Source organism: Hemibagrus wyckioides, linkage group LG13 (genome assembly GCF_019097595.1).
Source record: "Hemibagrus wyckioides isolate EC202008001 linkage group LG13, SWU_Hwy_1.0, whole genome shotgun sequence".
NCBI classification, from domain to species: Eukaryota; Metazoa; Chordata; class Actinopteri; order Siluriformes; family Bagridae; genus Hemibagrus; species Hemibagrus wyckioides.
In genome coordinates this window covers 26,755,078-26,780,955 of record NC_080722.1, presented here as the reverse complement: position 1 = coordinate 26,780,955, position 25,878 = coordinate 26,755,078, and the positions used below count along the sequence as shown (strand labels likewise).

The 25,878-nt window shown below is 41.2% G+C and overlaps 1 protein-coding gene across 2 annotated transcripts; it reads right to left on the bottom strand.

Annotated features, from left to right (window-relative positions):
* Window positions 1-1,095: 1,095 nt before the first annotated feature.
* On the bottom strand, window positions 1,096-24,825 carry reep3b (receptor accessory protein 3b). 2 transcript variants are annotated; one of them, XM_058406295.1, is made up of 8 exons: window positions 24,493-24,824; window positions 13,076-13,148; window positions 7,832-7,908; window positions 7,431-7,551; window positions 6,435-6,548; window positions 5,192-5,345; window positions 3,492-3,631; window positions 1,096-2,205 (listed from the first exon to the last, which is right to left on the bottom strand). In XM_058406295.1, exons 1-8 carry the CDS (start codon window positions 24,522-24,524, stop codon window positions 2,125-2,127), a joined length of 792 nt encoding a protein of 263 aa, XP_058262278.1. In that variant the 5' UTR covers window positions 24,525-24,824; the 3' UTR covers window positions 1,096-2,124. The 2 variants fall into 2 exon arrangements, with proteins under 2 accessions (XP_058262278.1, XP_058262279.1); XM_058406296.1 differs by lacking the exon at window positions 13,076-13,148 and having other exon boundaries at window positions 24,493-24,825.
* Window positions 24,826-25,878: the final 1,053 nt, after the last annotated feature.

The following is a 25,878-nucleotide window of genomic DNA, read 5'->3' as shown; positions in this document are numbered from 1 at the left end:
CCATGAAGCTCTCTGCGCACTGTTCTTGAGCTCATCTGAAGGCCACATGAAGTTTGGAGGTCTGTAGCGATTGACTCTGCAGAAAGTTGGCGACCTCTTCGCACTATGCGCCTCAGCATCCGCTGACCCCGCTCCGTCAGTTTACGTGGCCTACCACTTCGTGGCTGAGTTGCTGTCGTTCCCAAACACTTCCACGTTCTTATAATACAGCTGACAGTTGACTGTGGAATATTTAGGAGCGAGGAAATTTCACGACTGGATTTGTTGCACAGGTGGCATCCTATCACAGTTCCACGCTGGAATTCACTGAGCTCCTGAGAGCGACCCATTCTTTCACAAATGTTTGTAAAAACAGTCTGCATGCCTAGGTGCTTGATTTTATACACCTGTGGCCATGGAAGTGATTGGAACACCTGATTCTGATTATTTGGATGGGTGAGCGAATACTTTTGGCAATATAGTGTAGCTGCTGCAGTACACGATGATGAAAGAAGAGTAAGAGGATGGAGATCGAAAGAGATAGCAGCCTTCAAAGATTCTGAAGCTTTCTGTCAGAACAGAGCACAAAGCCTACAGACCACACAGAGGCTGTTCTCTACAGGTGCAGACATCATCAAGCCAGTTTGTTCCAAACTAATAGAACACAAAGTACATTATCTTAAAATAATATTATATTTTAATAGAGTTATATTTCTGCAATGCTTCCATATTTCTAAAAACCCAAAGTGTCAGTGAGGCTATATTATTTATCTGCTCACTCAAAGGGCATGGTTCAGTGAGATCCGACGGTCACGAGAATACAGACATCTGAGATGTGCGGTTATTAATCCCCATCAGGCAGCGGTCAGGCCGCGAGGGGGTGTGGACGGTGGACAAAGGCTCTGCAGACAGATCTTCCTGTCAGTCTGCCTCTGTAGCTCAGAGCTACTGCTGATCTGATGTCTGCATTCTGTTAAATCCCTCCATTAATACTAATCACATCATGAGCCTCTGCACTACACACAGAGCAGCATGACATCTGCTGCACCACTGCGAAGAGATTACATGCTCTCGGCTCTTACAGAATCAGGACACTGAAGTGTTTCGGAGGCAGTGTTCAATGGCAAACTCACAAAGTTTATTCAGTTGCACCAGTACATTAACTTAGAATGGAACATTCAGTTTAGGCACATACACACCACAAAACTAGATTTATCCTCCACCAGGTACAGTGGATTAAATCACTTTGGTATGAAGTTACAGCATGTGGTCCTTTTCCCAGTAAAGAATACATTCTGCATTGAGATGACGTACAAAACCTTTAAATATTCAAAATCAAATTTTTTTTATTAGCCTTTATAAAATCATCAATATCCATCAAAATTACGTTGTACCTTTTCACTGACTTTATTCTTTATGTCTTTCAGGAGAAAGGACACTTTTGGTCTGATTGTATTCAAGTGTGTTGGTATGACAATGATTTAGCTAATCAGCAATTGGAAAAATCTACGTGAATAAAAAACTAAAAGGCAAAAAAAAAAAAAAAAAAGGCAGCATAAGAAACATACAAACGATACAGGAGTATAAAAACCCACCTCCATAGGAATACACCTTTAGTTTTGAACACTTTAGAAAACATAGTAAATACAATTTAAAATACTAAAAGCCAAACTGAATTCAAAAATTCAGAATAGGCTACAGCAAGGATGTCCAGTTTTATCCAGAAAGGGTCAATGTGTGGTGCAGGTTTTCATTCCAAACAAGCAGAAGCCACACCTGAGTCTACTGAAGGCCAAGATGAAGTGATTAAACAGGTGGAGTCAGGTGTGTGTCCTGCTCGATCGGGACGAAAACCTGCAGCACACGGCCCTTTGCGGACTGGACGGCCCTGGGCTACGTCATAAGAACAACATCTACATTCAGCACAAAACATCACACTGCATTTTCTCTCTGAATATTCTTGCAATATACAAGCTCATGTCATTTGTTTGGTTAACTCTGAAGTTCAGAAATAAATAGTGTTGAAGCCTTAAAAACCTACTGGATGTTTGGCATGAATGATGAAAGAGCCCACAGCCACTTAGAGGAGAGGAGAATATTAACACTCATTAGGTTTCTGTAGATGAAGCTCTATAGGGTCAGTAGTCACTGGTCAGGGCTGGTATAAGTCGTTGCGTTCAGTGCAGGTCTCCGTCTCCCTTTAATCTTCAGAGATCCATAACGAGGCTGTGACACATACACATGACCATGAGTTACAAACAGCGGAAAACTGTCCCATTTAACTTGGGCTTATAATCTCCACACCCAGACATCAGTGACTCATAAAGCCACCCGAAACATGTGTTTTAAGACCATAAAATGGTTTCTAAATTGCACATGTTTCTCGACATGATGGTTCTCCAAGCTCAGGATTCTGAATCCTTCCAAATTCATATTTGATGATGCGACTCCTGACCACAGATTCAACAAAAACTGCTTTTTAAAGACTAATAATAATGCAGTTCACATACCTTTGGTGGACTGGGGAAAACGTTTTTCTAGGTTTTCTACTATATACAGATAAGAAAACTGCAGCCTGTCCTGTAGAGAAATCTCTTCCTCCTTTGCCTGTATCTCAACCACATGTAATGTAATCTTCATTGTACACTCTGGTTACTGCAAAAAGTTTTATATAAAACATTTATATACTCAACTGAGAGCAACACACTGACTGTCTATAAGACAACTGCTATAGACACTCTTCCTTCTGCATTTAATGTGACACGAGGTATAAAAATGATAAATCTGACCATGAGAAGTATATCTAATCGTATACCTGTAGGTGATATTTGCAGAAAACTACGCAAGTTTAAGAAGAAAAGCCGTAAAGCAGATTGACAAAACTATACAACCATTTAAAAAAATACTATACATTAAAAAATATTAAATAATCCAAAAAACCAAAGAAATAGAAAAATCATTGAGGGATTTCACACACTGTAAACTCGGGGTAAACATGTTAATTTGTTAACTTGGGTTAACCTGGGTTAACTTTGACCTTTCACACTGCTCATTCTTTACCCAGGGTTAACACTGAATCCAGCTCTTCGTAATCTGATGGTTCACACTCTACATTTCTAAACCTGTTCTTATTTACATACTTGTGCTGTCAGCAACCATGACTGGATAAATACAGCACGTAGCCGCTTAAAACAATGGCTTGTCCCATGCTTTTGCATCAGTTAGAAAAAATGGACAGAGCTAGCGTTCTGCACCACAGCAGGTATTGTTTTTCACAGCTTCCAATCTAATAAATTCTAAAAATAAAAAAAAAAACTTAAGGTGACTTTATAGAAAAAGAAAACCTACAAACTCTTTACTTCTGATGCCAAGCGAGCTCACCTGAACCAAATGAGATAACATAAAAATAGAGCTGCGTATAAATGTTTCCAGTAGAGCTAAAGATTTGGCAGATAGTTTAATCTCTTCTTGCTAAACAATCTAATCCAACATTGTATTTTTAGCATACGTACATCTTTGCGAAGTTTGGAGCGTGTGACTTTGGTGCTTTGAGATCGCCTGAGGCCGCGCTGAGTTACGGCTTCGTCTTCAGAGAAAAAAGACTCGTTCTCATCGTCAACTCGTTCCTCATCAGCATCATCATAATAATAATCTGAGGAGGAGAAAGATATTAGAAAGCAATAGAAACTTTGTTAGCACAAAGTAAAGAAATACCAAGAATAAATTCAACAGACAGAGAAGAGAGAGAGAGAGAGAGAGAGAGAGAGAGAGAGAGGCCTTTGTCCTAAGCTCAGGCTGTTACTGGCACAGCTTTCTCCCTGAGTGCAGTTAAGACTCTGGAGCACCAGCCTGTGCCAGTGTGCCACATGTCAGAGCAGCTCAGGACACTCCACTCTCATCTCTCACCATACTGCAAATCCAACAACAACGCCAGTGAGCAGGCAGTGAACGTATGGACGTCTCTGTATGCATTGTGTTTGACCACATGGGGGCAGAAGTGATACAGCGACTGCCCCAGATTTGGCTTTGAGCTTCCTTTGTTTGCCTGCACACCCCAACAAATGTTTTCCATTAGTGAACTAGAACAACTTCCTCTGACTATGGCAGACAAACTGTCCATTCTGCAGAGCTATTTTTGCCTTTTTGGGCTCAAATAATACACAACCTAGTCAGGAGGTCTGTAATTACTGTGTCTGTAAGAATACATCAGACACAGCCAAGTGATTATGAGAAACCAGCTGCTGACAACACACACTGAGAGATAATGTGTCAGGATGAAAGTAGATACTTCCCTCGCATTAAAAACTGCATTATGTTCTATTGTGCTCCATTTTCAGGGCTTTAATCCAACAAGAGACGGTAGCATTCGGATCTGGATGTCCGCAACACCTCGGGCCTCGCATGACTGAGGAATGTGAGCGACTGCATGAAAGGGAGGAGGGAAGAGGACGAGCGCCTGAAGCAAAGAACAAAGGGAGCCAACTTGCCACTTTGACGGTGTTCCCTCAGCTGACCCCATTCCTTTACAAACACCAAAAACGGGCTCTTAATGAGCACCGACTGAACGACACAGCCGCTTTTGTCTTCTCAGTCATCTTTCTGAATGAAGGGAAAAATAAATTCTACAATTAGCGGCTCGCTTCATCAGCAGACACAACCTTGGCCGTCTCTTTCTGGCGGTGGCATTTTGAAGTGACTCGTTTTATTGTGGCTCCATCGCAGACGAGATGAAAATGACCTGGATGCCGGTGGAATTTCAAATGTGACTAGTGCATTAGCATACTGAGATAGAGTGCATTAGGTATTCTGCTCATACGACAGCTCGCGTCGGCCCCAACCCCCCACTGCCGCCACCGCAAATTCACACAAAACAGGCTTTCTTGCTCCGAGTGTGCCGCCTTCGCTTTATTATCCTCTAACGCTTGAGACAAATACGAAATCCATCCTGTTTGCTGCAAAGAGTTGGGAGCAGCTAACAATGAGCTAACAATGTGGTCAAAATAGATGCTGCGAGACCAGTGTAGGCTTTTACATTCCGTACAGAGCATTGTCCGTCTTGCTAGACAAGATCAAGTTCATATTTACCCCCTACAGAAGTGGCACTAATTAATCCTCAAGGCAGCCGAGAGTGGACCACCAGCATGAGGCAAACAAGACCCGGAGCTAAGTTAATCATTAAGCCAGCATTTACAGTAAGCCGAGATAACAGTACCGGCTCCGTCGTGCTGGGTGGAAGCTATTGCTCTCCTGGCAGGATTGGAGCTTGTGTAGGATGGGTACTGCTCGCCACCCCCATCATCCTGCGGGATCTGGGTGAGGTCGGCCATACTGAAACTTCTCAGCTTTTCGGTGATGGCGCCCTGGCCCTGAAGAGAACAGACATCACGTTAAAACCTCACATGCCGACCTTTACTGAGCATGACATGATTGCACTACCATCACAAACACAAGAGAATAAACAAGCATGCATGGGATTGGTTTAAACGTTATGACCCAAAATGGGGGTCTAAATGTGCTACAGAGATGAAGACCCATTGCTAGTGTAATTATGTGAGACCACATGAAAGGTAGGCTTTACTGAGCAGACCTAGAGTGCACTACAATGGAGAGATCATTAGGGGTTAACACTGTATGTGCCAATCAGTTGGAAAACTTGAAAGGAAAAGAAATGAAACAAAGGAATTGTTTAAATGAAACATCTTTTTCCATGCTGTAGACTGGATACCATTACCTCCACTGGAGAGAGCAGGAAGGCAGAGTTCCTATAGGACAGTATGTCAGTAAAAGGTGAAGAGAGAGAGAGAGAGAGAGAGAGATCAAAACGACGGTTAGGATTCAAAAAGAAGACAACTAACATGGTAAGAAATAAGGATGAAGAAGAAGAGGATAAAAAAAAAAAAAAAACAATGCTTAGAAGATATGGGAACTGTCCCTTTAAGGAAACACATGCTGCTGCTTACAGCCACTTCCTCCTGTGTTTAGAAACCAGGTAAACCAGATGGGTGCTAATTTTAATTAAGACATCAGCTGATTATAGACTGACATGTTTTGAAAAGGATTGGAGATGTTTTCTCCTTAGTAATGGATGTCAGTGTGCTTTATTTTAAGCTTTTGGAGATGCTGTAAATATGTAATATCACACACACACATTTTTATTTATATATATATATATATATATATATATATATATATATATATATATATATATAAAATATTTAATGTAGATTTATATTGCAATAAGGGAGCCAAAACTTTAAGGAAAATACTTCACTGTTTAAATTTCCACACTGAGGGGCAATGCTACATGCATAACTAACAAGAAGGAAGAAGCGTGGCCGACAAACATATAAGCCCATAGAAACAGCAGATACATTTACACAAACACACCCAGTGACAGGAGCTGTAGTGCACATGAGCGCACACACACCCACACAGTCATGCAGTTCGTCACTTGCCTTGACAGCTGCAGAGACAGCTGCGGTAGCTGCTATACTTAGGCCCTGCTTGCCGAAGTGAAGCATTGTTTCGTAGCTGCGCTCTTTAGCTTGAACAATGTAGTCATCGATTTCCTTGAAGCAAAACAAAGTGAAGATTAGAGGTCCATACAAGCAGATTCAGAACAAGATAATAAATAAAATCCAGACAATGATCAGCCAGAACATTAAAACCACTGAGAGGTGACGTGAACAACGCTGCTGGGATATGTTAGCCAGCAAGTGGACAGTCAGTTCTCGCTGTTAATGTGTTGGACGCCGGAAAAACGGGCAAGAGTGAGGATCTGTGCGACTTGACGAGGACCAAATTGTGATAATGACTGGGTCACAAAGGGGGACCTACACTATCAGGCAGGTGGTTTTAATGTTATGGCTGCTGGGTGTAAACTTTAGGTGTCCTGAAGTGCAATCACGAAACGGTAACATCTACAATGGACAGTTTTGTTTAGCCGATAATTCAGCATACTGCTACACCTCTACCGTCAACTACTACAAATTTACACATTCCTACAAATTACTGAAACCATTCTGAACAAATGAAATGGAGTACTTGTGTCTGGTGAGTGTAGTTAAATTAAATGAATATTCTTCTGTTTTTTATTGGTTAACTATCAGCATCAGACATGAATTTATGGAAGGATATATTTTTATAAAAGTGAGGACAAACTTGCCTTTGGTATAATTAAGGAATAATGATTGAGAACTACATTAGTAATGTCCACACTTTATAATCGCCATAAAAACAGACACCATCAAGAAGCAAACTATAAAACACACCTGTATTGTGTGTGAAACACGACACCGTGCCACGACACTCAGTACTGATCAAAAATATCAAAATATAATTATACCAAGTTTAAATACTGTTATTATAATTTCATATTTAATGACGACAATAACATAAGGGATATACACCATCAGTGGGAGCAATTAGGGTGAATTAAAAAGCACAGTTACCCTTTCTTTCGAAGTCAGTAGAGGATGTAGGACCTTTCTGTAGATTAAACTGGCTCCTCTAGTGTAGGGAGACACGAGCCAGATCACACAGGCAATCTTGATTTCATAATAGAGTGGAAACCTTCATACACAGAGACACAAATTGCATCCTATTAATCAGACAAAATAATTACACACATTAAAGTGTGTATTCCAACAGACTGATTTCAGCAATCCCACATTAAAAAGGCAACTTAATTTCATTAGAGAGATTGTCTTCCCGCACGCCCTGAGCCAGGACGATAACAGCGAGTCCCTAAAATCAAAGGACGTGTGTGTTTGGTTTGAAACCGATCACGTGCAAACGGAGCATCGGAGTCAGGAGAGATTAATAGGTGTGATTAGTGTGCTGTCAGACTTACCAGGCTACGGTGAGGTCCGCGATGGTTTCTGCTACAGTATAAAGTGCAAACACAATCCAGTACATCATCCAGCGGACCTGCGTCAAAGTGGAACACAGAAAAAGGAATCAGGTCTTCAGAGAGATTCAGAATGTACATATCCACGTGAAAAATACCGAACTGTTTGTTCAGGTGGTTTTTAGGTATTGTGTTGTAATTTACTTCCTGATTTAAAGGTGTATCAGGTAAGATTAGTCCCACCCACACATTTCAGACCATTAGTCGTTTTGCTAAAGTCATGACTTAATGCGCTGTTTGTTTTTTAATTAAGAAGACTTTGTTTCTCACATATACATTACAGCACAGTGAAATTCTTTTCTTCGAATGTCCTAGCTTATAAGGAAGGAAGGTCAGCGCAGGGTCATGAGACAGTGCCCCTGTAGCAGACAGGGTTAAGGGCCTTGGTCAAGGGCCCAAGTGTGTGGCAGCTTAGCAGTGCTGGAACCCTCGACATTCAATCATTAACCCATAACCTTAACCAGAGAGCCACCACTGCCCTGTTCTAATTCTAATAAATAAGTAAATGAAATCAACTATTGCACTTTAACAAATTATTACATATGTTAATGCCATGGGATTTTTCTATTCACTGTACAGATGAATGCCAATGTGAACAATTGTGAATATGAAGCCACTACAAATATGAACTCTACTCTAAGACAGAATTAATTCACAACTTGTCACTTCTCAGAACTGCAGCCATCATAGAAGAAGAGTCCGAGTTTCAGAATATTAAAAACCCGGTCTGCTTATGAGCCCCTTTACATTCAGTGTGGGCAAATGCCTAATCACACAGAGTGGCTTCCTAACGCAAATCCAATCACATGTCTCTTCCTGGCAAGAGATGGAACACAGTCGAGTGTAACAGAAAATCATTACGGCCGTGACTTTAATTTCCAGCCCTGTTCTCGTTCCTTCATTCGTTTTCTCTCCGTCCTTGTCATTCCCCCTCGGTGTAGCTCTCACTCTCTCTTTCTGGCTGTGACAGGGCCTGTTTTGTATGCTCCGCTGTGCGTACCTTGTCTCGGCTCGGAGCAGCGGCAGGCTTTCACAGAGCTCCTTAGCATTTCAATTTCAAAAGGTAGCAGAGACGGTCATGTGATTCCCAGCCTTGGGCTGAGCCTCTCCCTAGTATTAGGTGATATTTTCAGCTTGGCTGAACAAAGTAAAATGAATCCATGCACAGGCCATGTCACTGGCCTGACAGGAGGCATCACATTTAATTGCTGACCTCCCGGTGAACCTGCTGTGGGTTTGAGAATGATCGATGTATTGCATCAGCCCGGGGGAATCACTGTTGTGTGGTGGAGACACACTACCGACTGAAATCAGCTCGCTATCGTGTCCATTTCTGCTTTTCACTGCAAACAGCAATAATAAAAATATGACCTCAATTAGGTCAAATGGCGTTTTTTCCTCCTCGTAACCCTCCGGACAGCGATCACCTGGCTTTCCTTACAGAGGTATGCAGGATGTAAGCATAAGCATCAAGTTCTACCTTACAGATGGAGGAACATGAGAGAAGGGGGCTCGAGAGCTGCAGCCATGGGCCGCCGTCCAACTCGAGGGTTCCTTTCCCGTCCAACCCCGCCTGAGGACTCGTGCTGACGGCTCCTCTACAAATCAGGCTTAGAAACAACCTGGTCCTGCAGCTAGCTTGTGCGTACAAACACTACCCTCTGTTGGACTGGTGTATGAGACATGAGACATGCTTTACTACCGACACACACCAGTAAAAAACGTACTTACGCACGAGGAAAACCATAGGTAAAATACAAAGGCCTGAGCTTTTGTTAAACCTCCTTTAAACTTCTGGAAAAACAGTAATCTGACAAGTACTGTTAAAAAAAAAAAAGACCTGAGCACAAAGCATAATTTGTCTGGGCTATTTTGGAAATGATTTGAAGAGAGTCCCTGAATTACTGGTCTGCCATGCCGTCTGCTCTCAAAGACGAGAGCAACCGCAGTCAGGATGTGTTTGGGGAGTTTGAAAAACTGCTTTTGTGGTAGAATGCTCTTTATTCTGTTTTCCAGTGCCAGTTAAATTCGGCCTACGTTTACTGAAATGTACTTTCCATTTCATCACTTAACATTTTTGGGAATGGCATAAACATCTGTAAGCTTAAGCTGTGCTTTTCTCCCCTCTGTTAATTTGCCACCGCTATATGTGACCAGTGAAGTCAGACAGCTCAAACCAGATATTTTTTTCCTGGAGGGTGATGGGGTAAGTGTTTTTTTCTTCTTTTGGTTTGCAGTGTGAACAGTAACAGTGTAAAGCCACATTTGCATGTGATTTTAAATCATTAATCCGATTCGGGATCATTGGAATGAAAGTGAATTTGAAGTGTTTTTTCACCGTGTAGTGTACGTCAGATATTTGCAACAAGAACACAGACAAAAATAAAGTACTGTGCACAAATCCATCACTGAGGACAAGTAGTTCCACTGTGTGAGAAGCGACACACATCACACTCTTTAGTTTTATTTGGTGTGATCTGAGCTGAACATGTGACTACACATCATCTCTCATCATCACACACGGCCATTACAATAAATTTTAGCATCTCTATTTTATGGTGTGCCTTTTACTATGACAACAGAAACACACAGTCCATTGTCACTCTGTTGAGGTTAGCTGTAATCTGCAATGGTCACTCTACAGTAAAAACCTTCAGGTTTGTCCTGCTATCCGAACACAGATCAATCTATTCCTCTCCAGTTTCTTTCACCACTGAGCGATGTGCTTAAACCACCTGTGTATTGTTTCAAGCAGTAACCAAAACAGAAATACACAAACTGAAAAGTGAATCAGAGCATCACTATGAACATTCATATCCAATTTTAAATCTCATTCAGCAAGACTGAGCAATGCCCCTTGCTGACAACAAGCTTGCACAATGTTTTTATGGTGTCCCAGAAAAACCTTGTGGGTGGAAAGAAACTTTTTTAAACATGGACTTTCTGTTTGGCTGTAATTAAGCTCACATGCAGCAGGATTAGAGAGAAGCACAGTTTAGCTCAGAAATCCAGCTTAGTTCAGCATTAAAGCCCAGGCTTCTCTCTTCATCATGGGTTAATGCTTTTAGGCAATAGAAACAACATCTTTTAACCATTTTTAAAGAAATCTTTGAACACGCGAGCACACACACACACACACACACACACGTTTAGGAGAGAAAGTGCAAAGTAATATAGACTAAAACAGTGTTTCTCTAATGGAGTACACACATACCACTAAAGGCAGTCAGTGAAAAGGAAACATTTCTGGGAAATTCTTTTCATAAATTAATTTAATGCTGCTAAAAGAATGAAGAGGATTAAATCGATTTAACAACTTCATAATTAAATGCACCTTATTTCAATAGGATAGAAGGCGTGTGTGAGTGAGTGATTACAGTACATAAGCCTCTGCAACTTTTAGGCATTTTTAAGATAAAGGACGCTAGCAGGAGTACACAGAAATACACTAAAAGACAAGCTTCTTCTACACAACAGAATGATGAGCAAATGGACATGATTAAACTTGAAATAAAAATCAGTGAAAAGAGAAGAAAGAAAAGAGCACAGATTTATACTTCAATGTGTCAAATTTAATACTTAACAAAAAGTAAGGGATTGTTATTTATTTTACCTTTCCTGTGTTGAAACATTTTGAGTAACAGAGAAAGATGGCCATGTAGACAAGTGATAACTTGTAAAGGACTATGAAAATGTACTGTTTTGTTTCTTGATACTGTTTATTGCTGAATAATCACCTAAACATCTACATTCACTACTGGCCAGAAAGCAGTACATGACTGCACAGATGACATTATTATTTTTATTATTATTATTATAATAACCGAGGACAGAAAGCAAAACTATCATGTATCGCACAAGTATTTATAGATTTTTGTCATATTGACCTCCTCTACTAGTTCAGTATTAGGATTTAACCTATAGGCACCCATCGGTACGACGTGGCAATCCAACAAACAAACACACACACTCACACCTCCTTTTCTTTTTTACGACTTGTGATGTCTGATCAGCCAGATCACTCCAGCTCAGGTGACAATGCTTAGTTATTTCCCTGTAAATAGAAATGGTGATTGTCCAAGGTAACCTATCACTACTGCGCAGTCACATTAATGTTTAAATGATGTGATATTTTATTCATGTATATACAGACAGGGAGAAGTATACCAGAGATCACCAAGAAATGTGAGACAAAAAAATGCAAACACACAGCGTTTAATCCATGTGCGCTAAAACATCAAAACACACTTAGAGAAAAACGACACTGCTTCAGCAAAATTCAGCTAGTTGTCAGTGTGTGTGGGAGTCGAGGCATTGTTTTCTAAAAGCGCTGCAGAGTCTGACGTGATCGGGTTTAGCGTTTCAGTTCAGCACCTGTTCGGTTCGCTGCCATTAAGCACACTGAAGACTCCTGACGCAAATCATCGGCACGACGCGTCAATGTCGATCTGATCCGGGCCCGCAGGCTGCCGTCCACACACGCCCTCACACATGCGTGGGCTCGCATAAAAAAACACTGACAGCCAGAAGAACATACCTCGCACATAAACTCTGCTACAAAACAAGCTTCCACTACAGAGAAGAAGTCACCTTAGATGTGCCATCACACACACACAGCATATCCAAAAGTTTGTGGACACCTGACAATCACACTCATATGTGCTTGTTTAACATCTTACTTCAAGTTTATTCCATTATTTACTGTATATATATATATATATATATATATATATATATCCTTCACTCTTTCCACTAGACGTTGGAGCATGACTGTGGGGATTTATTGCATTCAACCAGTTAGTGGTGTTCTTGGCGAAGGCCCACATATGGGAGTGATGGTCAGCTGTCCACAAACTTTTGGCCATGGTGTTGGACTGAACTGAATCGTGGTGTCTCTTTTTCCGCCTCATGTGTGGATAGTTTATGGAGGAGAGAATACAGCAATCATGCTTCAATATGCCGTGTACTGTGAGCAGAACAGTGTTAGAGAGTACACTACTTTCGGCCGTACACACACCGTCAGCCAGTGTTTGTGTTTTTTTTTTTTTTGGTTGCTTTTGGGTTCATTTAATCATGCGTAGTGTGAAAACAAACCGAAACAAATAGCAAACAAAGCAACACACAGACAACTTCACTCTGATTCTGCCTCAATAGGACAGACCAATATGTGCTCAAATATTTACTTACATATTCTTTTACATTTTTAGTTTTCACTGCTTTGTAAGAGTAGTATGCTGGGTACAAGGTTCCAAACAGCAGCCTGCAAAGAAAAAAAGAAAGAAATATTAGTTTCTTCGCATGACAAATTGCCTGTCAGGAGTACAAGTGATAGTCATGTTTATAATAAGTGATCTTTCCAGCCGGCCGCTCTGTGTGTCCTGAGCTATTGAGAGCCACCCACTGAATTTCCTCCCACTGACTGTATTCACAAGATAAACAATGCGTTCCTTTCACCTCTCAGCTGAAAGCAGCTAAAAAAACTACAATCACAAACGTTGGGGAAAGAGCTCAGGAGAACAGAAAAAGACAAAGAAAAAGGCAGATAATCATATTAAAATACATAACGTAGCCTAAGATCCATCTAACGTGGCTCAGCCCAGTGCAGTATGAGCTCAGCCGAACGGAGATCGGCTCCAACAAGAGCAGACGGGCCCGGAGCCATACTTTCATCTGGAGGCTGAAGCTCTCGGTCTCATTTACCACGATCCACTCGGCCAAGATCGTGGCCAAGCTCGTGGAACAATGTGAGGTGGAACCTGCCAGAGAAAGCAGTCCCTCTACTCCACACCCTCTCCCTTCAAGCTCCCTGGCACCATTTAGCCATTATCACATGGTGTGCAGTTTCCCTGCTACAACCACAACATCTACTACTTTTTCAGTGGGAATATAAGCCAGAGCAGGAAATGGGAATTATTACCATTGGGTTGATACGGACATTTCTGTTCATAATTACAACATTGTGCTCTCATATTCTGGTAAAAACTGGAAAACCCACATACGACAGAATCACAGGAATGTGAAAAACGTTACAAGTTACATAAAAGAAGGAACACAGAGCAACGTACTGGACAAAACTCAATCTGTAGAAGTAAAACCTGATATCAAATCCACCAAGCCACACACGTCTGCTTTTCCTTACTAGTATCTATACTTTACATTGCTAAACTTTACATCAGAACAGTGTGGAGCCTCATTAGCTCTAATTTCACAGCTGTAAAATCTGTCACTTGTTACTGATCAGCTATTTAGCCACTAACACATGAGGCATTCTAGAAAACCCACCAGATGTTGCTGCAGTAAAATAAAATACAATTTTTTCTTAGATAAAAAAAATCTAATATTTTACCAACTTTTCCATCTGCCTGCAAAAATCCTCCAGGCTCAAAAGCCAGTTTTTAGGCAGGCCACACACAGACAGTCTACTGTAAGATACACTGACCAGGCATAAAATTATGACCACCGTTTGCTGCCAAAACAGCCCTGACCCGTCCTGCACTGTGTATTCTGACCCCTTTCTATCAGAACCAGCATTAACTTCTTCAGCAGTTTGATCAACAGTAGCTCGTCTGTTGGATCGGATCACACGGGCCAGTCTTCATTTTTCATGTGCATCAATGAGCCTTGAACACCCATGACCCTGTCTCTGGTTCACCACTGTTCCTTCCTTGGACCACTTTTGATAGATACTGACCACTGCAGACCGGGAACACCCCACAAGAGCTGCAAGTTTTGGAGATGCTCTGATCCAGTGGTCTAGACATCACAATTTGGCCCTTTTGGTCAAACTCGCTCAAATCCTTACACTTGTCCATTTTTCCTGCTTCTAACACATTAACTTTGAGGTCACTTGCTGCATAATATATCTCACCCACTAACAGGTGCCATGATGAGGAGATACTCAGTCTTATTCACTTCACTGTTCAGTGGTCAGAGTGTTATGGCTGACCGGTGTATTTCATGTTTAACAGTTTAATACACTGTATAATTACAGTGCTAGTAGCTAAGCACAATGAGTTCCACACACACTAGATACAAGAGCTAATAACTGTAATCAAATGTCCATAACACCATCAACTAGAGAAGAGTTTAAACACTGTTTAAAAAAAAAAAAAAAAAAAAAAAAAAAAAAAAAAAAGGATTTTAAATGTGTAAAAGACTTTATAATCAAAATAACTCCTTTCCTGTTGTAAAGTTAATTCTTCACAATTTGGCAGTGATGTTTTTCCGGAAGTTCACTCTCAAGGACCAGCAGGTGTCTTACATAAAGTAGATTTTATTGCAGGAAATAGAATTAAAAGAAACATAGATGCCTTATAGTTAAAAATTGTTTACAACACAAAACAGTGTAATATCAGCTATTATCCCAGATTCCATTCTGGTACATTCCTATTTTTTATAAACATTGGACTGAAATGAAATGAGGGGAATAAAGACGGCATGAGCAGCAATAACAACGGATCGAATCAAATGTGCGGGACATGATGAAAGAGCTGAGGCGTTTGGGTCGGTGAGTGCTAATCAATGAAGTGCTGACAGATGAAAAAAAACCCGGAACACAAAGAGAGAGTCGTCACTCTGTGTTTCCTTCAGCCAGGGATCAAGCACAGACATCTCCTGCTTAATGATGGAGCCCTGAGTAACGTTTACAGTGTACTAGGTGTATTGTGTTTCAAACCGATTTTGAGCAGGCTCAGTGTTCTCTCTTTCGGGACGTGGTTGAATTGAGCAAGGTGTCACTTGTGTCCTGCCTGCTCTGAGGTGACCGGTGGCCTAATGTTAAATTGCCACTTCTGAGGATGTGGAGTGTGTGCTTGACTCAGCAGCATGGTTACCAGAAATATACCTGGCAGCTCAGCGTGGTCTAAAAACACCGGCCTGCCAGTTATTCATAAAATGACTCGAAGGTCCTTGCTGGGGTCTGTGCTTTGATCCTGGTGTGTAAAAAAAATCCATGCACTCCAGTCCCAATGAAATGCTGCATGATCAAAATATATATAAATAAACACAAACAGGAATGATAAATATATTATAACACCAGCCAGATCTAAGACACAAATACACGCTCGTCTTTTTTGGTAAAACGGCTGGTTTTGTCGACCGCTTTGGTGAAGCCAGCTCGTGATGAAATAGCAGGACGGGATATGAGGAGCCGTGATAATGAGTTTCAATGTACGATGTTTTCCAAACTGCCTGCAAGACCTCTTGGCACTGAGCGAATGTACCGAGCTCAGATGCGTATAAGGGAAAAAAGCTTCCCCCGTCGTCTGTTTCATGGCCCACATCCACAGATCCACCTTGGCAGCGGTTTATTTTGCTGTTGCTATAGAAACAGCAGAGCCACAGGGTTCCAACAATGGTGTTTGGTTTCCAGTGTGTTCACGTACACACCCCTCTTTGCTCACTTCCAATCTGCAACACTGCAATTTTAAGGATCGTGTAAGTGTTACTTCCTTTAATATGGTTCTGGGGTAAATAAGGGGTATTTTTTTTTCCACCCTTTTGACTGTTGACCTAATCAGCTTTCCATTTAGAATTGATTGCACCTGCATGGTGTCAAAGGGAGGTTTTAAAAACACTTTGCAACCCAAAGATTTTCTGTCCTCGTGTGATGACATCATCAGACTTTTAATTCATTAAAAATAAAAAGTTGGCCCTCGTCAGTCAGTTGTGAAACATTTCTGAAAGACATCTTTCAGGTTCCATATCCTGTTCTCGTTTTACCTGCTACATGTTACATGATTCAGACCAACAGTATGTGCATATAAACAGCATTCGGAGTCAATGTTACCATAGCAACAAGAATATTTACAGTTCTTTCACAGCATAACAAGTACACAAATTCTAGGTGGATAGACCCCACCCCCACCCCCCAGGGACTACACTACCAATAAATAATTTACCCCACTGCCAATTCTTTACCTCCTGAGGTACTTTGAGCCCGGCCACCACATGCTGCGTCATACAGCAGCTGTGCAAACAAGCTCTAACTGCCCTCTTCCGAATACGTGAGCTCACGGACACCTGTGATTGGTTAGTGTGGCTCTGAGTGACAGAAGAGAGACAGTAATGCCATCCCCAGTGCTTTCTGGATGACCTCCCTTTAGGTCTTACTAACAAGGCAAAAGGATTTCTGTTACACCACTCGCAACATAAATCTGCAGTGACCTAAATGGTCAATCCCAGCAACACATGAATCCTCCACCAAATAATAACACCTTGTAACCAGTTTTATTATTTACATGAAGAATTCATGACGCACAACCAAACATAGACTGTGTTACAAAACAACAACTTGGTTTTACAGGAGTGGTGAAATGGACCTGTTTAATCACCACATCATTAATTACCTCCTATTATATTCTGTACCACAGCAGTCACCATGGGTGGAGGACCAACTAAACAAAAAAAAACCAACTGCCACATAATGCCATGGCTTAAGGGCAACTTCAGCCCAGTGTTTCATCTTTGTCACATCATCGTTCTGCTCGGGGTTTTCGCTGACTCGTTTGTCGTTGTGTTTACAGCTGAAACCATGGGATAGAACAGGACATAGGAACAAATAATCTTTTCATATAATGAAATGATTGATACTTGTGGCCATACATACAACGTCATTACAGAACAATACCAGAAACTGGTCATACTCAGGTTTTAATAATAACTCATAAACAAGGTGATGAATAAATGCTTGCTGCATTACCCAAGTAGTACCTTTAGTATCTAAGCCCACGATGAAACTGAAATAAATCTGTATAAACTACATGTGCTCTGTGGTGAAGAGCAGCAAAGACATTCATGGCTTTATCAGGTTAGTGAGTCCAGACAGGTAAAAGTAAGATACATCAGAAAAAGGTGATTTGCTGCTCTGCTTTGCAGTCAGACAGCAGGTTATTAAACCTCATACCAGACACAAAACAGGCAAAAAGGAAACGAAACAGATTTGACTATTGTTGATCCTCAAGCTGCAACTCGACAGTTGGAATTTATCTGTGATTCCCGATACGATCGTCCCAAGCCTATTACAGCCCGAATCGTGGACTCCCTTTCAAAAAATATATACCTACAGGTTCCGGAAGTGTGGCCAGAAATGTGTATTAGAAAATTTTCAGATTTGTGTGTGGTGGGTGAGCACAGTTTCTGGATCATATCCTCCAGCTCTACAAGAAAGCAAAGACGGATCAATACTTTGCCTAGAAGAGAGTGGCGTCAGACGAGAAAGGAAAAGCGATGTGGACGTGTTACGGCTTGTCCAGTCGCTGCATTAAACTGGATTACAAACGACTAACGAGGAAGGATACAAGCTTCAGAGAAAGGGAAAGAAGAAGAAGGAGAAATGAGAAACTGAGAAGCAAGAAAATAAACAGAGTCCAAACGGAGAGTAGAGGATTCTTATCTTAGCAAGAGCAAAAGGAAGCTGTATACCAAAACAGGATGAGGTGTGTGTAGAGGAAAGGAAAAACTGATAGCTGTTATGCTGTAGATATACAGACATGCTGTGCCATGAGTTGTAGGTCTACTTCTGCTTGCAAATCAATGTAATGTTTTCAACACCTTTATCTTGTGATGAAATATTTGTATTCTGTTGTGGGAGTGGTTCTTTTCCAGGATAATTCAGGATAAGTTCTGGCTGAATGATTTCATCTGGATGATGATGATGATGATGATGATGATGATGTGAATCATATGCCTTGGCCTTTGCAGTCACCAGATCTTAACCCAATCCCAGACCCGTGGAAGATTATGGAGTGATGTGCTCTCCAAACATCTTTATAGAATGGTATTCAATGCTAAAGATCTAAATAAAACTACAAATGCAGGAGAAGAGTCAGGGATTGTCTTTGCTTCCAGAATTCCAGCATGATTTCAGTAACATCACGGCCAGGAATCAAGTCTAGACATCTCCCTGCTAATGAGAGACTTTAGTAGTGCTCTGAGACTTGAAATGATTTGAGAAACTCACCAAGGATGCTACAGTGGTGCTCGAACTTTTAGTGGAAATAAATATAGAAAATAAAAATATTTTGGAAGTGTTTCTACACTATAAAGCAACAGAGAGACATGCAGCCTTTTACTAGAGAACAAGAGCTCTAGAACAGCAACACATAACCTCTGAACTGAGACTAACATCATCTTAATTCAAGATTCAAGAACCTTTATTGTCATTTCAACCACATATATCTGACGCAGTACAGAGTGAAATGAAACAGCGTTTCTCCAGGACCTGGTGCTACAGAAACATACAACATAAAGAGCAAACACAAAACACAACACAGAGCTAGGACAGGAGTTTTTGTCCTAGCCACATAAAGTGCAAAGTGTGCAACTAGGTGCAAACAGAGCAAAGACAAGACAGTGCAAAACCAGTAGGTACAAAAAGACAACACAAAAACAAGACACTTAGCACTGAAAAAGAAAAAGAACATGATAACGTAATGAAATCTCAACGTGACAAATCCAAACATTTGGCTTGAATGTTTCCTCAGACCAGTCCTGAGGAGCTCCACCATGTGTTTTCAACCCCTATATCCATGATTTCTTCTTAACATAGACACGACCTCTTGTTAAAACCATGTACAGAGTTTTCTCAGGTAGAAAAATAACCTGGCAGTTTGTACTGGAAGCAGCTGAGGTGGTTGGTGATTGTGGGCAGTTAGTACAGTTATGCCCCGCCTACACTTGAACACGCCCCCTCAACTTCAACTCGACACCTCGGGGCTAGCAGCTCGATGTTAACAGAGTGATATAAAAAAAACTCAACATGGCCATGTGCTCTTTGAAAAGTCCTCCTCTACTTCTAAAGTGACTTTAGATCAGTTAATATACAGACACAATACTTGGTATTAGGGATGTCACAATACTCAATATAATATTGAAGCATTCGGTACGACCTCTGCACCGCCTGTTTGTGTTTGCCTCTACTGTATGTCTATGCGCTGAGACAGACACGCCTCCCTGTGAGTAAATATCCAATCAGTAAACGCTGAAGTTAGGGGCGCTTAAAAAGTAACTGTCCCTAGCCGATTCCTTCCAGCATTCAGACACAACTGGTTCCGAGAGACACAAAAAAATAACAAAAGCAGTAGGGGTGTTCATTGCTAAAGATTTGCAGCCGTTTTCAGTGATCGGTGATGTGAGCTTTCCACACCTTTTAATAGTGCTCCACCCACATTACACACTACTGACACATACTGTTTTTTTAGCACTGAGGTAATTCCCAAACCTCTACAAAAAGACGCACACAAAAAAATCTAAAACGAATTAGCTAAATCACAAAGCCTTGCTCTAATAACAGATAGTTGGACCTCGGGGACAACAGAGAATTATCTCACGGTGACTGGTCATTACATGTCAGACTGGGAAATCAAGAGCGCCATACTCCAAACCCATCTCCTGTAAGAAAGTCATACAAGTGCTAATTTGGCAGAAGAGTTGATAAATGCAGTGAATACGTGGAAGTGGAGGAGGCCGGACATGTTACTCCCAGTAACCACAGATAATGCTGTAAATATTGTGCCTGCAGTTCATGAAGCTGACGTGCCGTGAGCGGCCAGTGTTCATTTTTTATATATCTTTATTTTTTCTCAATATTTTCAGTACACTATGAATGTGTACAAGTTGATTTTTGCATTTAAGTAAAATAAAGAGAATTGCAATTAAAAACACTTCTTAATATCCTACTGTTTGTCACCTAAGCAAAGAATAATGTAAAAACACTTTAATTTGCCAAGCCATCAGAACCGAACCGAACACAAAATAACGAGGTACATATTGAACCATGGGTTAATTGTACTGTTGCATCCCTACTTGGTACAATCTAAAACATCGACTTGTTTTGAAAACACAACATTAGAGTTATAACTATATGTTAGCATATTGCTATGCTACTCACTATTGTCTTCTAGCCAGCTTGTTACTAAGCTACTCGCTATAGTCTGCTGTACTGCCATTTCAGTCCAAAACATCACATGAATGTCTGAAGCACCATACAGTAAAACAGAACCAGTAGCTTCTCAGGCCATTAGGTCTAGAAATGCAGTTAAAGTAGCTTCTCAGGAGAGAAGTGAAAAAGATGCACTTTAGTGACGGTGTCTTTCCTACCCCTTCATCACGCAAGTCGAGCGTCCTGAGATGGGAACTTGCCGCTTATGAAGCCTACCATGTAAGATGTCAATCAAACCAGCAATCCTCTCGCTGATAAGTGCTTTGTTTAATCTGTTTCTCTAGTGAGGTTTAAGTGCTGTGTTCAGCTAATACCGTTTCTGACTGGTAATAAATAAATAAAATGAACAGTTTACGCCCACGAGCGACTGAGTGAGTGAGATGCTGGTGCGGACGTAGGTCGAAGCTGTTCAAGCCGGAAAGATATTAGTTACACCCTCATGGGACAGAATTATACAGTAGTGGAATATAAATGGCTCAGATACAGCAGTATTTGACACGTAGCCACACAGTATATGTAATTAGGTGGTAAAGGGCAGCCAGACGCACACAGAGGACTTGGACTATGAGCGGTCCAATGTGTCCGTGCCTCGACGACCTCTCGCGGATATTACTACAGCTTTAACATACATAATCATCAAACTTGGACTGGTGCTGTGTGAGAAATAAAGAACCGTCCACGTGTGCTCTTTGTGCTTAGTCACTGCCCGTTAGACAACTTTATAACAAAGCTACACACGTGGAGCTCTCTTGTACGTTTACTCAAGGCTGTGCTCATATGTGTGTTCGGTGATGATCTGCTTCGTGTCAGTGGCACAACAGCATGACCTGCATGGTCCTGTAGCAGGTAAATAAATGTGCAGCACATCATCGGTCATTTCCACGGAGGGGGACAAGCTCTCCCCCCGGAGTCGTGGCTCGGTAGGAAACGGACCCCGCTGAGCGAGTTCTCGAAAAAATTTCTGCAGAATCTCACTGTATGCAGCTGAAAAAACACTGCTGTTAGACGGACCTTGACTTTCTGTTTTAGGTCAGCTCTGAGTTTCCTGCTCAGAAACACCGACGCGCTCCACCCACTCGGCCCGAGCCAGACGGACGCTCGTAACGAACTAAAGCTACAGCGCCGAAGTGCCTCCGCCTCGACATCTGGTTCAGCTCACAAACCTGGACCTGTTTTTTTCCCCCTAAAAAGGCAAGAGAGTACCAAAGCAAGCGCCGATCCGACTCTGCTTTACGGTTCTACAAAAAGCACGGCTCGAGCGTGACTGAAATTCTAGCCGGACTCTTAATTGGCAAAACATTAATATTATGCGAGTCCTGCATGCTAAGTATTTTAACCGAGTGGATGTCCTTAATAAAACTCTTATTATGCAGAGGCTGTGTGTGAGGAGAGGCTAGAGTTTTCATTACCACAGAGTACAGCACAAACTAAATCAAACCTCCGGTCATATTAACCTGATTTGCTCATCAGAACGCAATTGTGTTTCGGAGACCTGAATCTGAAATCCAGCAGCAAATGAACTGCGCTCCTCGTAGTCTGGTACAGATCTCAACACAAACAAGCCTTAATATCAAGAATGCCCTGAAGCCACTGGTGAGATGGCATTTTCCCCACAATTATTCACAGGCTGGACTAAACAAAAAGGAAAAGTAATACAGAGCTTGAGATGATGAGCAGTGCTGTGAGATTTAGAGTCATTCGGGGCACTGATTCAGAAAGAAACAATGCGATCGCTCCTGTTCTGGTTTTATGTGTTTAAACGCTGATCAGGAGCTGCAGTGTACATGAATCACAACTTAAACAACAATGATTTTATGTGTAGGATTACACAAAACCAGTCTCTCTCTCATGTGTACTGGGTTTTTTTCTAAGTGCAAGGGGAAGAAGACATGAGACACGGCAACACGAGAAAAGCCTGAGACTTTTAGGGACATAACACTTTATTAAACATTAAAACTTTAAAAGAAGCTAAAAGACAATATCTTTAAAATCTTTTTCTTAATTAAGTCTTAATGCAGAAGAACTGAAACCCCACTCAAGTATAAGTACTGAAAAGACCTTTAAAAACACCTCCAAACAAAAACAAGGTTAAAATGTTTACTGCTGCGTCCCAATTCACCTTCCCATACCATACACTACAACATCTTCAAACTTTACACTAAATCTACATGATCTTTTCAACAAAAAGTACACACATTTCAGTGGGTAGTAAAAGAGTGTGGATGTACTGGGACATCCTGAAACACAAAAGAAGGTTGTTGCCTAGTCACACACACACACACACACACACACACACACAGTAAACACACTCCTCACCTTCTGTCATTTACAATGTATCATTTTAATTTACTTTCCCTTCATTTATTTATCCACATTTCCCTCACAGCTCTCCAAAATACATTTTCTAAAGCACAGAAGGTGAAGCTCTGACATTGTGTTACACTCGTTAGCCATGTCTGCAGGTTGAATTCAGTAAAGAAACCAGTCACAAGACATCCTCCTCCTCCTCCTCCTCCTCCCTGATGCAAAGAGTTGTGGGTAATTTTAGCTAAAAAAAAATGGTCAATGGATCCACACTTCAAATAAAAATAAATAAAAACAAGCTGTATGATGTACACATCCCAGATCAAGAGAAAAGTGGCCATTAACAAAATTTTTCAAGTCACTGTAAATGAGATAAACAAAAACATTACCTCGTAAAGCAAACGTGCTATTAAAATGAGCACTAAACCCTGGGAAGACTCGAGAATGAGAAAAGTTGAACGATTAAAAACACCCGTTATCATCCCTGGGCTGATTTCAGATCAACTCGTCCCATTTTACAGCTTCATTTACAGTTTTATAAACATGAACCTCCATGTGTCTGGCTTCATCTCTCTCCTGATTTCACTTAATGTTATATCATCTCTATGATTTAATCACACTCAAAGACTCCTCAGGCATGAGAACAGGTTTAACATTTCTTTACTGTCCAAAGACACACACACACACACACAGTGTCACCCCCCCCCTAGAATTTTCAGTTTAATCTTCTCAAAGTTAATATGATTCATGAAGAGCCACGCAGTGACCACAACACGAGGACTGAAACTACACATGACATTGTTGAAGCTTATAACCTGTTAATAACAGCGTGCAATAACAGCGTTATAAAAAGATGTGCCCTGACACAGCGAGGACAAACACTCAGCGTCTTGTGAGAACTCGATGCGGCCTTCAAGGGCAGAGTGTTCCGGATTAACCCTGGACACCTAACCCAGCTGAGGTCAGAGGATTTGTTAAGTAAAACACGGAGCTTCTATAATGTTGAACACACCCAGAGCTCGCTGTTTACTGTCTGCGTGATGAGACAAGACACAAGGCGCTATCAGCTAGCTAGCCAAGCTAACAACCTACGCACAAAGACTAGCTTTTCTGTTCTAGAGTAGCTTCTGAGCTAAGTGTATCGGAACAGAAGAGAAAAATAAACAAGCTCTGAGGGTTTACTTTAAACTTTAAGGGTTTACTTCTGACACAGAACCGAGCTCAGATTCGGACCTTTGTGCTTAGCACACAACAGAGATTAGTTAGTTAACGGTTAGTTAGCTAGTTTAACTGGTAAGGATAGCTACATGCTGAGGGTGTAGATACCCCTGGGGTTTAGTGTTTAAAAGAGAGAACTTACACCACGGCCCTCGATATGATCCACGACACCATGTTCCGTCAGCTGGCAGCAGGGCATGAGAAGGCAGATCCGGCCCGGAAACACCACAGCCAGCTAGGCTAGCTGTTAGCTTTATGCTAGCACCTACCGCAGATTAAACTTCTGTTAGTAGTTCAACAAATACGGTTCGACTGTTGTGAAGCCCCGTGTTTCATAACCCAGCAGCAGTGTGTGTGTGAGAGAGAGAGCGGTACTGTCTCTGTAAATAACAGGGTTTGTTTACGGTGTCCTCGAGCGCTTTCTCCCTACCCGACACTGATCTGGGCGGAACCAGCTCGCGCAGCAAGGTGCGCACGTTGACGACTGATTTTTTTTTTTTTTTTTTTTGATTTACTAGCCCCGTCCCTGGGGTTACGTGATTGGTCAATATATTGTGTTTACAAAAATATCGTATAGCGATTGGTCGAAAGCCATGTTCATCAAACGCGTCATCGTGTTAGATAAGCGCCGTGACAACGGTTCAAAGTTACACTCCTCTAATGACTGTAGGAGCAATAACTTACACTCTTCTTATATAATAGGAAATATATCACTGTGAACAGAATAGAAAACAAAAGTAATTCGGTATAGAAACAAAAACAGACATAAGCCATAAAAATATAACCTATAAAAGCAAAATAGACATATACCAAAAAAAAATAACATCTAGAAATAATAAACACTTACTACATCATAACAAATCATACAGAAACAAATGAAATGTATTCCATAAAGAATGAAAAGAAACATAATATATAAACAAAATAAACACATGCTATAACGAAACAAAAACCCCAAATATATAGAAAGAAAATCAAAACAACCACAAGGATCAGGATAATGTGGGTTTCAGCACTGCATGAATGGTTCAGGAACGGTATGAGGAACATGACATAGAGTTCACGCCTGCAAATCCTACACATCTCAATCTGACTGAGCTTCTGTGCTGGACAAACACTTCTGAGCCATGACGGTCCTCACAGCGAGACTTAAAAGATCTGCTGCTGATGTCCTGGTGCCAGATACCACAGCACTCCACCTTCAGGGATCTAGTGTAGTCCATGCCAACACTTCACCTTCAGGGATCTAGTGGAGTCCATGCCAACACTTCACCTTCAGGGATCTAGAACATTAAAAACATATCACTTACACGTCATCACCACAAGCAGCATCACAATAAACCTCCCAGAACACAACATGGCCTACAAACATGACTAATAACTCACAAATCCCGCTCTCCTTCAACACACATCTGTACACGTTTATCTTCAGAGTATTTTTTAATCCTTAAATAAGGATTTTTTTGTACTCTCCTGTTTTTATTTTATTTTTTTTCTTATGATTCGGATTTGTCCAGAAGCTTTTGTT